This window comes from Prionailurus viverrinus, chromosome A2 (genome assembly GCF_022837055.1).
Source record: "Prionailurus viverrinus isolate Anna chromosome A2, UM_Priviv_1.0, whole genome shotgun sequence".
In the NCBI taxonomy this organism is placed as follows: Eukaryota; Metazoa; Chordata; class Mammalia; order Carnivora; family Felidae; genus Prionailurus; species Prionailurus viverrinus.
In genome coordinates this window covers 139,337,266-139,354,582 of record NC_062562.1, presented here as the reverse complement: position 1 = coordinate 139,354,582, position 17,317 = coordinate 139,337,266, and the positions used below count along the sequence as shown (strand labels likewise).

The following is a 17,317-nucleotide window of genomic DNA, read 5'->3' as shown; positions in this document are numbered from 1 at the left end:
AGAAACTAAGATCGAGGTCAGAGTGACCTAAAGAGGTGTAATAGACTGGACAGGAGTTGGATGGCAAGCTGTGGGTCTAATCCTGCAGATCTGCTTTGTCTCACAGCTCCTTTAAACCCTGGGCCATGTAGCCAGAAGTAGGGCAGGCCATATGTCATGTGGAAGAGGGAGGGATCACAGGGTTTTATGCCCTTCAGATCAGACTTGTAATGTCCTGAACTTTTGCTCTTCAGTATTTGTAAAGACACCAACAGTGAAAGTAAGAGCACAGCATTTAGCGGTAACACAGACTGGGATATCCTTGTAATTTTTCATTTATTTAAAATGTATAGATTAGTAAGGTTTTAAAAAGTCATTTGGTCCACCCAAGCTTGTGGTGCCTGAGTTCTTTCTTTAATTTTGCCACCAAGTGGTCAACGGGTCTATGCTTTGGACACTTTAAAGGGAAATGTATTGCCTTTGGAGGGGGCCATTTTAATTTTGTCTTTGGAGAGTTATAGGTAGAACACACTTATATTGAATTGGTAGCTGCCTTCCTATTGTGAGGTTCAATAAAATACAAGAATTGGAGACATTTGTCATTTTTTTCACCACTTATTACTCAATGTTTTCTTGATTATCGGGAATCTTCTACAATGAAAAACAGATACTCCTGTTCCATCTATTTGACAAACTGAACACGGACATAGGACCTAAATTGTCCAACTGCGTATCCCACCCCAAGACTTTGATTTTGGAGCAAATGATACAAATAAGAAGGGACAGTTTTGAATTCATTTATTGGAAGGAAGCAGTGGCAGAAGCAGCAGCCTATAGCTTCTGGAAGAGGGAGTATCTGGAACAGAGAGTGTGTCCAGAGGCAGCAGGAGGAATGGGGCCAAGAGTGGCATCCAGACCAGATGTTTCTCATGGTGTGATATTGTCTGTGGCTTCTTTAACTTCCTTTGATTCCTATTTTCTGGTTCTTTAGTTTTCCCTCAATAGCTCAATTCTGTAAGTTACCAGATATGTTTTGAGTAAGTCCATTTCCTGCTTAGGTTAGCCAGAGTTGATTTCAATTTCTTGCACTCAAGATCCTTGACTAACGGATGGAAGATTGTAGGAAGTTGCGAGGGGGGAAGAAATAATGAATTTGACATTAAATATGTTGAATGTGACAGAGAATTATCTAAGTAAAAGTGGTTCACATATAACTAGAGAAGTGGATGGAATCCATGACGAGGATTCAGACAGGAGGTAGGCATTTTGTAGCCATCTTAGATTTAAAGTCCTAGGACCTGGAAGAAGTATTCACAGAAGAAGATGAACCTTGTTTGGAATCTGTTCTTTGCTTCCTAGCATCCATCTTCTCTGGAAAGACTATTCCTAATTTCTTTTGGTGATTGATTCTTGTCCATAGCTAGCTATGAGCTTTGGAAGACTGACCTCTTACCAGCTGTAGAGATAGACTGGCTTAATTCAATAAAAAGTAAATAATAGGGCAGAAAATCTGATCAGAGATGAGATTTGTGCAGATTTTTCAAGAACTCCTAGGAATGTGATCTGAGGATATAAAGTCTAGTATGGCCATAGCCAAGTGCAGACATGGAAGAGGACCCACACTGCCCAAAGGTTCCCAGGTGGAGTCTGAGAGAAAAGCAACAACTAGAATGCACAGCAGTGAGATGAAGAGGAAACAAAGGACATCATTTAAGTACTAAATCAAACTCCAACTAAAGCCAAAAAAAATCTCAATTTTTCAGTTACACCAGCTAGCAAATCCCCTTTATTTTAAAATCCACATCAAGTTGGGTTTTTAACACAAGTAATATAAATTGTTCTAACCATTTAACCTTTCTTCTCAGCTTTCATCCTTCTGACTTCCCTTACCAATTAAGTTTATCATTTATAATATGACTGAATTGGGTGACATCAGAATACACACAAACTAATGGACTGTGAGTTGAATCTGATCACAAAAATTTTATTTATTTGTTTGGCTGACAGAAGGTTGGTTCCTTTTTAAAAATTATTACCAGTATATAAAATTTGGGAGGTATCCAATTAAAATCCATAAATTTGATGGCTTTTGAAGACTCAAAAGATCTGACACTACTGAGCCAGAATTCCAAAAAGGCAACAATCATCTTGAGCTGCATGGCTACTCCTCACTTTTAACAAGGCATATGTCTTCCATTTGCCACAGTCCATGCCACTTCCAACGTTTATTTATTTTTTTGGGACAGAGAGAGACAGAGCATGAACGGGGGAGGGGCAGAGAGAGAGGGAGACGCAGAATCAGAAACAGGCTCCAGGCTCTGAGCCATCAGCCCAGAGCCTGACGCGGGGCTCGAACTCACGGACCGCGAGATCGTGACCTGGCTGAAGTCGGACGCTTAACCGACTGCGCCACCCAGGCGCCCCGAGTCCATGCCACTTCCTATTGCCTCACTTTTGGCCTAATTCTATCAGATATTTTACCCACCTCTGGAAGGATTTGTGTTTGCAACCCAAATAAGTGGTCAGTGAGGTCTGTCCCAGGTCTCTGAAATTATTTCATTTAAGTAAAAAGCAAACAAAGGAATGTAAACAAAATGCAGTGAAACTGCTAATCTTGGAAAAAGAACTAACAGACACTTGGAATCCTAATCATACTCTGTATATTAGGCTTACTGGAATTTATTGGGGGGCAGAACATGATTTGATTATGAAAGATACCCAAAGCTCTGATAACAGGCATTTTACTTTATGGTTAAGCAGGTTTCCTCATTTGTCATCTGGGGTAAAAGTAACTTAGTAGTTTAAGAGTGGCTTATTGCATAAGAATTAATACCATGAGCTTTAAAACCAGATAGACATGAATTTAAGTCCCAGGTCCTCCCTTGTTTGCTGTGATGATAGTGTCTATTATTTATGGTTATCATGTACATTAAGTGATAAGGTGTGCCAAGAACAGTATGTGGCATATGGACATTTATTATGATAGACCACTCTACGGCACGAGCTTATTCCAATCACGCATAATAGCTCTGATTGAAGAGCCTCAGCTTGGAAGTTACAAATAAGTAGTAATTTTATTTTTTGCATTAACTACTACTCTCACACTCCATTGACTGAACTACCCTTTTTCTTAATGGGCCTGACTCCCTTAATGATATTAAAGCCCTATATCATTACACTTTAGTTACTGCCAGTTATAAAAAGTCTCATTTTCATTATAAAGACTTGGGTTTATTCACTAAAAGTTTAATTTCATATTGGATCCACAGCTTTCCGCAGGAAAGTGACTTGTAGCCTCTACAGTTTATGACGTGTAGAGAGAGTGATAGATTTAATTCTAAGATTGCTCTTACAATTCCCATCCTCTGGCGTATATACATTTCCTCTACTTATTCAAACACTACTCTAGGGGCACCCGGGTGGCTCAGTCGGTTAAGCATCCCACTTTGGCTCAGGTCATGACCTCATGGTTCGTGAGTTCAAGCCCCGAGTCAGGCTCTGTGCTGACAGCTTAGAGCCTGGAGCTGCTTCAGATTCTGTGTCTCCTCTCTCTCTGCCCCTCCTCCACTCACGCTCTGTCTCTCTCTCAAAAATAAACATTAAAAATGTTTTTAAAAATGTTAAACAAACACTACTCTAGGTGTTACTATGGAGAGATTTTGCAGATGTCATTAATGTCCGAAATCAGTTGACCCTAAATTAGGGAAATTAAATGCAGGTCTAGGGAAGACAGAGAGACAAAACCTGAGAGTGATTCAAAGTGTGGGAGATTCTTCCATTGCTGGCTCAGGAGACAGAAGGAACCACATGGCAAGGAATGTGTGCAGCCTCTGGGAACAGAGAGCAGCCCTTGGCTGACTCTTAGCAAGGAAATGGAAACATCAGTCCTACAGCCACAAGGAACTGCATTCTGTGACAGTCTGAATGAGCTTGGAAACCTATGCTTCCCCCAAGCCCCCAGATAGAAATTCAGCCCGACAAATCCCTTGATTTCAGCTTTGAGCCCCTGTGCAGAGAACCAAGTCATACTCTCCCTGGCATTCTGAGCTACCAAACTGTGAACTAGCTAATGGGTATTGTTTTAAACTGCTAAATCTGTGCTAATTCATCATACAGCAATAGAAACCTAATATTGGAAGGTTGGAGGTAGTGGGTGGGCCCTACTCTCTCACAGTCTCCCTAAACTCACGCCTCTTGATTTGTGATAGGACGAAGGAGAGGGGAAAGAGATCTCCTTTTCAGTGGTCATCACTGTTGATCTAGCTCATTGTTTACCTTTGATGTAGATGGGGGTCTCCTCAAATAAGCCCTGATGATGAAGCAGCTGTCTGGAGACTCGAGGGTCTCAGCTACCTTTTCCAGTGTATCCTGACATACTTATAGTCTCAGGAACATTTTTTGTCCCATGCTGGGTCCCTACTAGGCCTTCTGAACCTAGTTTCTTTGACATTTTATAGCTTGGATTCTAGAGGCTGTGGCCTTCACCAATGGCAGTATCTCAGAGAGATTTTCTCCCTCTCTGGTAGTACAAGGCCATTCTACAAGCCCTGCAAACGAAGCAGACATCCAAACAGGTAATCAAGCATCTTTCTCTCCTTCTTAAAGTCATGTCCAAATGTCACAGGTGATTATCTCAGAGAGGAGAAACTGGGGACTCCTCTTCCTTCACCCCTCGGGAGCAGAGGGAAGGAGGTAGCCTTCCCTCACAAGGAATACAAGCTCCAAAGGTCAGCTCTTCTCTCTCAATGCCCTCATACCTCTCTTGCTGCTGAGTTTGTGAAAGTCTGAGGCTAACAAGGAGGCTTTCTTTCTACTAAAACATGAAGAATTTAGATACTGAATTATTTGGTAAACTTCAGGGACAGGAATGATGCCATCATTATACAATGATGCTACGAATATAACGATGCATTTTAACATTTTTGAAAGAGTCTTATTCATATGATCTAGAGCATAATAGCTTTAAAAATAGAACATATATTTAATTTTGTATCTAGCTTGGAAGTGTCACTTAATTTTGTAAATATTAATTAAGAATCTTCTAGGCATTGCGCTAAGAGAAGTGATCAAAGATCTATGTTTTGGCCTGGAGAAACTGTGTGTGTGCATGTGTGTGTGTGTGTGTGTGTGTGTGTGTGTGTGTGTGTGAGAGAGAGAGAGAGAGAGAGAGAGAGAGAGAGAGGGGGGCAAAGAGGTAGCAGAGAGACAGAGAGTAAGCCCCAGGACAACCATAGTGTCATAATAAATATATCCACAATGATTTCACTATTTTGAACAATACTATGCCAATGGGTAGAGGAATCCGCTGTATTTAAAATAGGATTTGGGGTGCTTGGGTGGCTCAGTTGGTTGAGCGCCAGACTCTTGATTTTGCCTCCCAGGATTGTGGGGTTGAGCACGGAGCCTGCTTAAGATTCTCTCTCTCTCTCTCTCTCTCTCTCTCTCTCTCTTTTCTCTGCCCCTTCCCACCCTCTCAAATGAAAATAAATAAATAAATAAATAAATAAAGGATTTTAATGATGCTGTGAGTGCTTCTTCTGGTAAAAAATAAAAATAAGAAGTAGTTTTATGTAAAAATATATTTAAGCTTAAACATTTTAAGACTTAAACATGGATGTTACTTCAGATGTTTCCTTGGCATAATGAATCCATGTACTTTGTTTTTGAAAAAGCAAAATACAACAAAACAAAAAGTGAAAAACACACACAAACTTTTGATCAAGTCAGAGGCCTCTCTGATCTCTCAAGAAGCGGGATCTCGCTGAAAAGAGATCATCACTCTCTACTCTTGGATCTTTGGGGCAGTTTTGAAGAATCTGACTTTTACAAATTAGAAAGATGAATTGCAGCAATGTCTTTTCCTCTATTTTTAATGTGAAATTTAAACTTTATAGCATTTGTTATTATACCCAATAAAAAGTGAAATCTTTATTCTGTGCATCTGCAAAAGCAACTTTTGAAGTAGGATATGTCTATCAACATACTTATTAGAAGCATTTTTCCCCCCTACAGTTTTGGAGAGTCTGAAAATCAGAGCCAGTATGGTTTAGATATTCATAATTGTTTACACATGTCTCAATAACAAAATATATTTGGGGGGTTGGTGCTTTACTTTTAGGATTTCGGACAGCTGGAAATTATTATTATTATGGTTAAAAGTGTTCTTACTGGATAATGGTGTTAAAAAGAATATAATCTTTCAGACGCTTCCTCTTAACATGGAACGCATATTATTTTATTAAGTTGAGTTAAATATGGATTGGCTATTGTCTGGTCAGTTACACATGAAGGTGACTGAGGAAATAGATGCTCAGGAAAAGCATCGAATAAAAATGACTGTGGTTTATTATTATCAATATTATTATTATTATACAGAGAAACCTTAGTACTCCTTCTAAGGGCTAGATAGCTAATATTGCACATATCGCAGTGACAGATTCTAATTAAATGTTTAAGAAATGGGACACCGTTTCCAATCATGATACATGTATCAAATACCTTGGAGATGTGTAAGAATTCTTTTGGTATTTGCTTATCCAGAAAAAAAAATAGTGATTAGTAAGGGAATCTGTGGCTCCCAGAACCCAGAGTGTTTCTTGTAAAGAGCCAGACTATATTAAGAGCCAAGAGGAAGCCAGGTTCAAAGGAAATTCATCTAATATTTGTGCTCTGGTTATGAAAGGGGTGAGAGGCTGTTCATCAGCAGCATGTGGCCAGTTGGCAAGGAGGGCTGTGGGCCAGGCTGAGGGGTTAGCGTGATCACAGATGGACTTAGCATGGGAAAGAGGATGCCAGAGAGTCCTAGGCAGTGCATGCTATTTTGGGGGCTTTGCATGAATCATTTTTTTCATTCAGTGCCAGCACTGACGTAGACAAATGTATATGTCGATTGGCTATTGAAGATCTGCAGACTACCAAAGTAAGTCCCATCTTTGGAGACATCACTCAAAAAGGATTGTTTTTTAAACGACAATTTATAACTACCTCTAAATATAATGTCTTTTTTAATAAAAACTTTTTTACTTATAGTTTTTATATTTTGTTACATGAAGAGGATGCTACTAAGACTTAACAAATAAGGGTATGGAATAACTGACTACATATTCTGAAGAAGAAATAGGGATCTCTTTAGTCAAGCAGAGTGGTCAGCAAATTTGCAACTGATGGTTCATTTAATACATGTAGAAAGAGAAATTTTGCATTGGAGATTTAAGGATATGGAGCTGGCTCAACAACTCGGGAAACATGTCTAGGTCTGGATTCCAATGATTCTTTTACACGAGGTACAACGACTAACTGCCAGAAGGTTTGATAACCAGCCCATAGGTTTTCATCCTTACTCTGCCACTCACTGGCAACGAAACTTGGTAAATTATTAAGGATGGATGTTGGCAAGTTATTGAAGTTTATTCTTATGCAGGATGAGGGGTTGGATATTTAAGATCTCCCCAACTCTGAAGTTTAGCGCAACATTGAAATACAAGATTCACGAATAACCTTAAAATGAGTATACCTGCTGCCCACAGAGCTATTGGTCCATCCTTCCGCTAGAGACATACCAGCTACTCATATTCTCCTCTACTAGAATCTTCCCCATTAATGGCCTGGGCCATGGAGCCCTTCATCCACACAAAATCCAGCATAATTGTCCCTTTCCTCAGGAGCCTTCTCGCTGTATTAAATATCATACATTAGGAGAATTTTTGGAGGTCCCCTGTAACCTAGCCTCACTTGTAAATTTGCTTCTAAAGAAAAAAAAATGACAAGTTCTAAACAATAACCTACAAATTAACTTTTGAGGCCAAAGTCTTTTGGAAACCATATACTTATTTCAGCAATCTAGTTTTGGACTGGAATATAGCGGCTAACAGCAGAGCTTATGAGTAGCAAAACCCATTGTTCGTAGGTTGCAAAGCTCTGGGACCAGGCTGCCTGGGTTCCAAAACGGGCTCTGCTACTTGTAATTGTCCCTGTGGGCATTTCTCCATCTGTGAAATCATTGGGCATTATCAAAGTATCTGTCTTGTCAGTGTTTTACGTTGTGCTGAGAACAGAGCTAATGAATGTAAAGCAATTAGAATAGGACCTGGCACACAGTAAGGCCTACAAAAATGTTAGATACTACGCATTTTAAATAATCTCAAAAGTGACAAATCTCTAATCTGTGAAGATGTATTAGCATTTGGAGCAAACTCTGATTTTAAACAAGTCGGGGAGAGTTTCGCAGTTTGGGTTGAAATTATGATGTGGATTTACATGATGGGACATATTTTCTCATTTAGGTTATTATCAGGTGTGAATACGTTTATTGTCATTTGAAGTGATGGCTTTCAAAAGTGACAGTGGTTTTTAAAAAAAAATTATATACACTAAAAAATTAAATTACATTATAGTTATACCTTCCGTCTGATGACATTTAGGTATCATACATCTTTGTCCTTGGCTGCTCATTATAAAAATGGCGCAGGAACACTGATCTTCTCACCTTTAAAGTAATCCGCCAGATAATATCTGTGAAGGATGTCCCAGCATTTGGCAAAGAAATATTTCTCCTCTTTTTGTGAAGTAACTCTCTAGTTCTCAGTCTATGAGACTGCCAACATGATGGCATACAAAATTTGTTGTGCAACTATCAATTTTAAAACACGTTCAGGACGAATTTTACATTGAATTCTGGAAGTTTCATTTTATTACATTTACCATAAAATTTATTGTATAATTTAGCACAGGTGGTTGCTCTGCAAAGGCCTTCATGTTTTTATATCTTATTAAATCTAAACTTAAATATAAGGAATTTAAAAATCTCCAATTCAGTTTATTAGACCTCAGTTTTTTAAAAAGCCTATTTTAAACTTTCCTCTTATACCAACCTGAAGACATTTTATTTGTCTATTTATGTTTGGCAAACTTGTATTTTGAGCTCTGTCTGTAGCACCAGCATTATTCCAAATTCTAATTATATTAACTCAGTTTTTCCTTAAAACCACTCTATGGGATCAGTAGTATTATATCCCTACCTGACAGATGAGAAACTGGTCCAAGTTCTCCAACACGTAAGTGGTGAGCTGTGAATCAAATTCAGACAGCACAAATAATATTTTGATCAAAGTATTTAAGAGAAGTTACTCCACTTCAAAGAAAAATTTTCCCTTCCTTGGTGATTCTTAAACCTTTGAAATCTGGGTCTCTTAACTTTATCAGTAATTTAACTTTAAAATAACCTATGAGGTCTGGAAAAATCATTCTCAAGCATTTGGGTCAGGGGAGGGGGTGGTTGGACGAGGTAAAAACCCAGGAATGTCAGTGAAAGTCTGCCCCACATTGCTGAAGAATGAGATCCTAAAGAGATGGGGGGCCACTGGGGTGGAGAGACCTGGTCTGCTTTGAAGAATGAGGTCATGTTCAATGTTTTAAACTCATTAGTCCTGCCTAAAAAAAGGATGTGGATGAAAAAGGAAAAAAAAAAAGACAAATTAGCATCATTTTCCAAAGAAGTTAAATATGTCAGGCTGTAGAGTGTCCTAATTCTGCCTTCAGGGAACATATGTCAAACTAACTTGTAGTTCTGCAATCGGTGAAACTGTCTGCAAGGAATACCCCATCCCTTATTCTTGTTCCTACAACACATACCTACTGAAGGAAATGTTACAGTTGGTCAGACGCATGTAGAAATTTTGTTTGCATTACCTAATTAAGCCTTTGGGCCAACCTTTCTTTGAACAAAAAACAATTTGTTATAGCTTGATGAGAGAAAGCACATCAATAGCTTTGACTAATGAGGACAGTATAAAGAGTCCAAGTGACATATTATTAATTTTCCCCATGTTTCCAGGACCACCATTACCTACAACTTATAACCACTTTCTGAGAGAAGAAGAGGGAGAAAGAGAATCTCAAGCAGGATCCATGCCCAGAGTGGAGCCCAACACGGGCCCCATCCCACGACGACCCTGAGATCATGACCCGAGCCGAAATCAAGAGTCAGACACTTAGCCGACTGAGCCACCCTGGTGCCCTTAAGCTGTCTTATACGTAGCCAAACTCTGTTGTTTGTTGGGCCAAAAAAAATTTTTTTTTAATGTAAGTCATATTCTAGGCTTGGTTTGGTAGGGACAGAAGAATCTATTAAATGCCTAATCCAGGACCCAAGCTCTCTCCCCTCTCTTGCCACCATCCTCACTATCTTGCTGTGTACCTTTGCTAGAGTTAGTTTGGACTTCAGAAATGGGGAAGAAATGGAGAAACAGATAAAAGCTCAAGGGGCCCTTTGGAGCAATGAAAGCCTACAAAGAAGTGGGTATTAGGATTCGGAGTTATCAAAAAAGAAACCCCATTTATCTGCTTCGCTTTTAGCCACAGCTTCCTTCAAAGTTTCAAATGTCACATTTGAAATCTGGTTACTCTAACAGAATATTTTATTTAAAGACCTGCCAGCGTTCTTTTCTGTTTCCCTGTGAAGTTTTGAAATCAGAAGACTAATTCGTTAACTTCAAACAAAAATGAGTGTACGTATACAGAAGACTGTACTCAGAGAAACTTCTGGATGTTGAAGCCAAGAAGATCTCATTCTCTTCCACACTGTATTGGTGCGGCTGCACTAATGATAGTAGAAGTTTGTTTCTTCTTGCAAAGGAAGCAGATGTGACTTGGAAAAGAAACATGGAGAACAGATGTGCTGAGCAAAAGTTTTTATTTAAGTGGTAATTTATCTGACCATAAGTTATATTAACTCATGAGGTGAGTGTTTAACATAGCTCTTTTTCACCAACTCAGAAAGATAATTTATATAAGCACTCAAACAGATCATGAACTAAAGAACACAGCCCTCTCCATCTTCACTTGCTTTTTAAAAAAGCTGAATGCTAAATAAAAACTCCCAAGCCTAGGATGTATGTGAATGCTTACTGGCCACTGAGGGGGCTACTGCAGTAAAAATGTCTGGGTGTGTGCGAACGGCTCATGGAAATAACATTTCACTCCCCTTGCTGCTACATAGGCTCTTGAAGAATCCTGGTAAAGGTGTTCTCAGTCCCTGCACAGAACCTAAAACACCTGCAAAGGGCTAAGTTTAAGTCAAGAGCATTTAACTTGAAAGAATGCCTACAGCCCGGGTCATTGATAATGCTATGGATGCCTCTGCTATACATCTTTTAGAGTGAAGAAGGAAAGTGGGGCCAACTTCTCTATTATGCATAATGGGAACCATGCCTACAGCACATAGTACTAATTTTAGGAGCCCAAGAAAATATTTTAATATCCTGTCTAATTAGAAGAAAAAACAACTCTTCAAAGTGTGTATGTATGTATTCATGTGAGTATACCAACACAGTTGAAAAATATAATTTTAAGTATTTTTTTCATGAAAGAAGGGGTCCATGAAGGCAAAGGTGCCTAGGACTCATGAACGTCTGGAATACAACTGTGTGTATCAGCCCAGGTAACTCATTCTCCTCTCTACTTCCCAAACAGTTCTTCCTGATTCCTTTCAAATTCCAGTATCCTCGCTATTATTGGCTTCTACTTCTTTTGCTATTCTCTATCTTTCTTTCTTCTTCTCCTTCTCTATATAACTGCAGGTAAGTCCTAGAGGTGCTTCTGAGCAAAATGAGTTTTCATGATGATGATGATGCTAGTCACGATCATGATGAAGATGCTAATTCAATGCTGACTGACTACTTAATCATGTACGAGGCTTGTGATAAAACTTTGCATTTGTCATCTAGTTGAATACTTTGAACTGCTCTATAAGATAGGTTCCATTACTAGTTTTATTCTTAAAAATAAGGACACTGAGGTTTAGAGAGCTTATATGCTTTGCATTAGGAGATACAGCAAATTAGGCTAGTTAGAAGCAGAGGTGGGACTGAAACCCAGGCTTCCCTGATAGCAATTATGGTCATAAGCCTTGGAGTCCATGGCTTTTAACTTATGATTTTTTTAAAGTAGGCTCCATGCTCAGCACAGGGCTTGAACTCATGACCCTGAGATCAAGAGTCACATGCTCTACTGACTGAGCCAGCCAGGTGCCCCTATGGCTTTTAACCACTAGGTTAGGAAAATGGCCTGACATAATTTGCTAAGATGCAAAATTTGCTCTATAAAATAATTTTGACGGACAAAAGGGACTTTCATCCTGTTCATAGCACAAGAGAAAACTCTGACATTTACAATGAAGACATTCTCTTCTACATGTGTGAGTACTAAATGTAGCATTTATTCACGGATTCAGGAACCTATTAATTTTCACTCATTAAATAAGGCAGAGAGCTATCATGACAAATCACTGAAGGTGGAAACTGACCCTTGAAGGGCCTGTTCTTAATACCTTTGAGACATATCACCAAAATAGAAAACCCTTAAAATTAAATATAAATATATAAATTAATTAATATAAATATAAATAAATACATAACTTTATAAATGAATATAAAAATATAAAAATAGCCTAAGACTTAATTTTTCTCTTAGAAGGAGTGGGGTGAGATAGATAATAAAAATCACTTATGGAATCTTATCTGTTTGTGTGAGGTTTGTGTAAGTAAGAGTATGAAAGTAAGGTCCTTTCACACTGGTGAATGTATCATTGAAGTATTGTCAAATTGTCAGCTCCACAATACATTCTTCTCACTAGGATAAAGTTTATGTGGACAAAGGGCTTTTTAAGTGCTGCAAAAATGTATTGTGGATGTTTTAAATAGAAACAATAAAGTAGTGAGTTGTGTCAAATAGTAAAAATGATTAACTGTTAACTGCTTTAATGTGTAATCAGGTATTTTATACATATGTATATATATATAAATATATAAATATAATATATAAATATATAAATATAATATATATTATATATAATATATAAATATAAATAAATATATATAAATATATAAATATATAAATATATAAATATATATATATAAATATATATATATATTTATTGCCTATGAATTGGAAAGCATTTTAGCAATTAGTAGAAATAATAGGAGTCTGACTAATTCCAATATGTAAAATATTAGACCTGATTTAAATACTGGGACCAATAAAGATAGACTGATACTGATACTAGGATATATATGGTGTCTGGTAAAATATTAGGTGTTAGCTCTAAAATGTTTCCAATAGATACTCTATGGAAGGGAAGATTCTGATTCCATAACATTTCTCATCAAAATAGAGATTATGAAGACCTCAGAATTTTGCAGTGATTCTAGAACATCATAAAAATTATCATTGTACATGACCATGAGAACAAATTTTAGCTAACTCAATTTTAACAGGTTACATTCTGGCCGAATGAGTTTCCTAAAGAGGTTAATTAGATTATAAGTATAATAAAAGTTTCAGATTCTGCATTCCAGAGTAATGATTAAGGGGATCAGTTTGAAGTCTGTCAGACCTGTATTCAAACACCGCCTTTGCTACTAATTACATATGTTTTATTTATTTATTTAAACTTTTTTTTAATGTTTATTTTTGAGAGACAGAGCGTGAGTGGGGGAGGGGCAGAGAGAGAGAGAGAGAGAGAGAGAGAGAGAGAGTCTGAAGCAGGCTCCAGGCTGTCAGCACAGAGCCCTACGTGGGGCTTGAACTCACAAGCCATGAGATCATGACTTGAGCCGAAGTCAGATGCTTAACCAACTGAGCCACCCATGTACCCTGTATGTTTTAAAGTCTTATGTTCTCCATCTGTCAAAGGCTGGGGCAATTGTCACCTGCATTTAAGGTTGTGGAAAACATTAAATAACATAAAAAGGTAAAGTGCTTAGCATCGTGTCTGGGATATAATAAAAGTTCTATAAATATTGCATTGTTCCCACCTCTGCTGCTATTGTATCTCCTACAGTACATGACACATTTGTAAGAACAAAGAGCATAGCAGAAAAATTATTAAACAGTTGCTAGTTGGGAGTCTTTTACTACAACACAGGCTCTATTGTTGAAAAACTGAATCACTTTTTTCTGGTGTCCTGGGGTAGGCAAGGTAACTAAAAATCACTAAAATGAGTATTTAATAGGTATTACAACTTTGGAAATGAACAAAGGCATTTTAAGTAGTCACTGATAAATGTTCTTCTATTCTTTTATTATGGGTATTTGCTAAAATATTAGACAGTTATCACATGAGCTGTTTTGTAACCGTTGTGTCGAGAATAAGTGCAAATATAGATGGGAAAATTATAAAGTATTTCCAAATGCTGTAACTGGAGTCATTTACACATCATTTAATAGTTCAGCATATAGATCACTAATTAATTTTTTCAATAAGGCCGCAAATGCCAGTTTTAAATCTATAGCTAAATACTGGACAAATCCTTTTCAAAAGCTGAAATTTTTTCTTTCCTTGGTATTTTCCCTTTATTAATTGTAATTTATTTTAAAATGAAAGCTGTTTCTAACAAATGGATCCTTGAAACGTAGTCTCCTACACTTCTGCTCTATGGCCTTTCTGTAGATTTTATTTATGGCTCTATTCTGGCACAACACTTTGGGGGCAAAATGTGTATGAGCCCATAGATCATTTATACAAATCAATTTCTGTGGATGCTGTATTGTTATCCATGTCAAAAATTTTTGATTTGGAAAGAGATATTAAAAGAAATGTTTCCCCATATGTGTTTTAATTTCCTTAGAACATAAATATATTTTATTAATTCCAAAGCATGACATATTCCAGCCATAATAACAGTTTATTACTTTCTAAATCCTTCTTCCTAACAGCAAAACATTATGCTATGTATGGGTAAATCAAAATGAAATAACAGTCTAGGTATGTTATATGACTTTTTTATGTTTCATTAAGAGTCATGTTTTCTATAATTGAATGCATATTTCTGATTATAATTACATTAGGCAGGAAAGATGGCAAATTAATGAGAAGAATAAAGAGCTGTCACAGTATTACCGACTACAGAAATAATTAAAAATACAAGGATGAAAAAAGATAAGAGTGAGTCTTCAACATTCAACATTGAAGGATTACCTCTAACCTATTCATACTTGGAGTAAATCCACTATAGATTTACTAGATTTATAAGTGGAAAGTAGAAAAGTAGGCCTGTTATTGGTATATATCAGTGGTTCTCAACTGGGGTCAATTTTGTCCCCTAGGGGACATTTGGCAATGTCTGGAGACATTTTTGGTTGTCACAGCTTGGAGAGGGTATGCTTCCGAAATGTAATGGATAGAGGCCAGGGATGCTGCTAAACATTCTACCGTGCTCAAGATAGCTCCCCAAAATGAAACATTACCTGGCCACAATATGGGCAAGGTTGAAAAACTTCAGACCAGATCTAGTTGTTTTCCATCAGTTGTGTAAATTAGCCCTTTCTCCTTCACTGGTAATAACTAAACTATGAGTTGCCTCTATGGCAACCATATACAAATTCCAACTGGCAGTATAATTAGAAATAGACACTAAACTCAAGCAGTTAACTATGGCCAAGCAGGTATTTAACAGTATTTGATCATATAAATGATTTAAAATGTCTATTAACAAATTAATTAAATTATCTTATTATTCACCAAAATGTCAAAGTGATTGATTTTTTAATTGACTAGTATGCCTTCTATTTGCCTTCTCCTCACTTTTAGTCTTTTGGTGAAAAGCTAAAATGAATAGTCGATATCCAGAAGGTGAGAGAGTGTTAGAAGGAGAAATTAGGAGGCTTGATTAACCACAAACTGGATACTCTTTTTTGGATATTTTAAGGTAGATCACCTCTTATGCTTGTTTAAAATTTAATAATGGCACCCATTAGGACAAAATCTAATTTGAAATATAAAGAAGAAATGTAATTTTTCCCCTTAACCAACAAAATATAATTGAAGTTTAGCTCATTTCCTTTCTTTTGGTACCTGTAAGCTTTAGGGATTCAAACACAATGGTCTACCATTTAATATGCAATAGTTTGGACTCTAGACTTCAACATGAGAATATAGAGAAGGCACTATGGTTCTTGATAAAAAAGAAAAAGAACAATTTAGAATAACAAAAGTTCATGAGTCTCATAATGTATATGTGTTTATTAATTTGGAAACTCTGGAATAGCTGAGAATTAATAGGAGTTCAGAAATTGTATCCCTTACTCTTTGTATTCTGAACATCATTATGGTGCCAGTTTGCAGTGAAAGTTCAAGACTCTAATGAGATTAAGCATAAAGTAGAAATAAGGGAAAGATCTCTGGATTAGAACTATCACTGGAGCCTAGGGTGAGAAAATCTTACCTCTGCCATTGACTTCTCCAAGTTCCTGAGGCCACACATGCCTCAATAAATGTCTAAATCAATCCTTATTATTCATTCATTATCTCTTTAGTCGTTTGACAGTTTGTAAAAGGAAGGCTAAAAAAATACTAGTGCTTATTAGACACTTTTCCATGTTATAAAATATAGTACTGCTATGGGACCACACATAAACTTTAAATTAAAACCTTCTGGAAAGGATTCTTATAAATGACTAAAATACTTTTCTGCAATCATCTGTAGGATACATCCCACAAGAATTTTCTAATATTTTTCTTCCTATCATAGTAACAGATTCCTAATATAATCCATTGTCTAAGGAAGCTGCATGGTAATTAACTTATTTTTGATGAATATAATATTTGAAAAGAGATGCATGTCTTGGAAGATAATACATACTTCCCCACTAATGCTTCGCTCTTAGAAGTATAACTTACATTCAGCATACGTAATTTATGTATAGCAAGATACATTTAGATATACTTTATATACAACAAATTGCACCGATCTTAAGTTCATAGTTAGATTTTTTATTTATTTATGTACCACCTGGTTATATATGTGACCACCATCTAGATTTGGAAGCATGTTTGGAGATGAGTGGTCAGGCCAGATGAGCGGAAGCATAAAATACACTCTGACAAAGAATGGGTAGAGGGGGAGAGAACACTTATCTGGCCACTACATTTAAGGCAACATGGTACTCATCCTACTCACTGAGTCTCAGTCAGCTACTTCTCTCCTTTGTTAATCCTCTGTGCTTCAGTGGACCCAACAGGCTGTCAGTCATTGAGACACGACATATTTGCAATTATACTTTCTAAGTGAATTAGGAGATCTGATAAGAGTATCAATTATTACTTCTCCGGAAGGATCTCCAGTGAGGGTATATGATGCGAGGAAATGTGGTAGGTTATACCTAGAATCCTAACAAAAGGAAGAAACAGAGGAAAGAACCACCAAAATAGATAAAGTCTCTGGATAGAAGTCACCTTCCAACATCAACAGGGCTACATAACGGTATGTGCTGCTCACAAGAGAAACTACGGCCTTTAGGAATGATTAAGACGCAGGACGTGCAGGAAAAATATATATACTCA

At 37.1% G+C, this 17,317-nt stretch overlaps 1 protein-coding gene across 7 annotated transcripts in view; it reads right to left on the bottom strand.

Annotated features, from left to right (window-relative positions):
* CPED1 (cadherin like and PC-esterase domain containing 1) overlaps positions 1-17,317 on the bottom strand; it is a 268,599-nt gene that overhangs the window by 107,387 nt on the left and 143,895 nt on the right. For 5 of the 7 annotated variants that reach the window (XR_007150228.1, XM_047849268.1, XM_047849265.1 and 2 more), the window contains one exon: positions 8,997-9,044. The exons of the other annotated variants lie outside the window; for them this stretch is intronic. Coding sequence is in view for 4 of the 5 variants with exons in the window: in XM_047849268.1 (XP_047705224.1) it covers positions 8,997-9,044 (48 nt within the window). In the remaining variant the exon portion in view is untranslated. The remainder of the gene's footprint in view (positions 1-8,996; positions 9,045-17,317) is intronic. 7 annotated transcript variants of the gene reach the window in all.